Source organism: Fukomys damarensis, unplaced genomic scaffold (assembly GCF_012274545.1).
Source record: "Fukomys damarensis isolate Sample0158 unplaced genomic scaffold, DMR_v1.0_HiC HiC_scaffold_39, whole genome shotgun sequence".
Taxonomy (NCBI): domain Eukaryota; kingdom Metazoa; phylum Chordata; class Mammalia; order Rodentia; family Bathyergidae; genus Fukomys; species Fukomys damarensis.
This window is the reverse complement of record NW_022900951.1, coordinates 46,103,091-46,103,569: the sequence shown is the minus strand read 5'-3', so window position 1 is coordinate 46,103,569 and position 479 is coordinate 46,103,091. Positions and strand designations below refer to the sequence as shown.

General features: G+C 55.5%; 1 protein-coding gene across 1 annotated transcript in view; it reads left to right on the top strand.

The window, feature by feature from the left end:
• The window catches only part of LOC104865963 (IQ motif and SEC7 domain-containing protein 2-like), a gene marked incomplete at its 5' end in the record, with an annotated part of 823 nt that extends 604 nt beyond the window's left edge, over nt 1–219 (top strand). Inside the window, one exon of the mRNA XM_010629758.1 lies at nt 164–219. Within this exon, the coding sequence (XP_010628060.1) occupies nt 164–219 (56 nt within the window). The remainder of the gene's footprint in view (nt 1–163) is intronic.
• Between the last annotated feature and the right edge of the window lie 260 nt (nt 220–479).

Here is a 479-nt window from a genome sequence, read left to right as displayed (position 1 = left end):
AGCCCGGCTACAACCCTCCAGAGAAAGTAAGAAATGTGTTTGTACACCGCCACCCCCACCCCTACCCCTCGGCTCTTCCCTCTAGATCCCTCTCCAACTTATCCTGCTGATAAAGTAAGAAGCCTGTGCTTGATTCCATGTCCTCCTCTCCTGTCCCAACCAGGGAAGCTAGGTCCCCCGCATCCAGCTGACACCCGCTCCCTAGCCACTGCACACTAGGTTGGCCAGATAAATGCAGGCATCCTTTTCTTCCCCAGTACTGCGGCCAGTGAGCTGCTAAAGCAGTCATCACCCCCTACCCCCACCCCGCCACACACACACACACACACACATACACACACGCACGCACGCGATTCCCAACACACATGGCCACGGTACTCCTTTGTAGCACAGTGAAGCTGTATAAGAGGGCATCAGAGAGCTCTGATCCAGGGCAAATACCACTCCGGGTAGGCACAAGCCTTCCCCGCTAGAATACA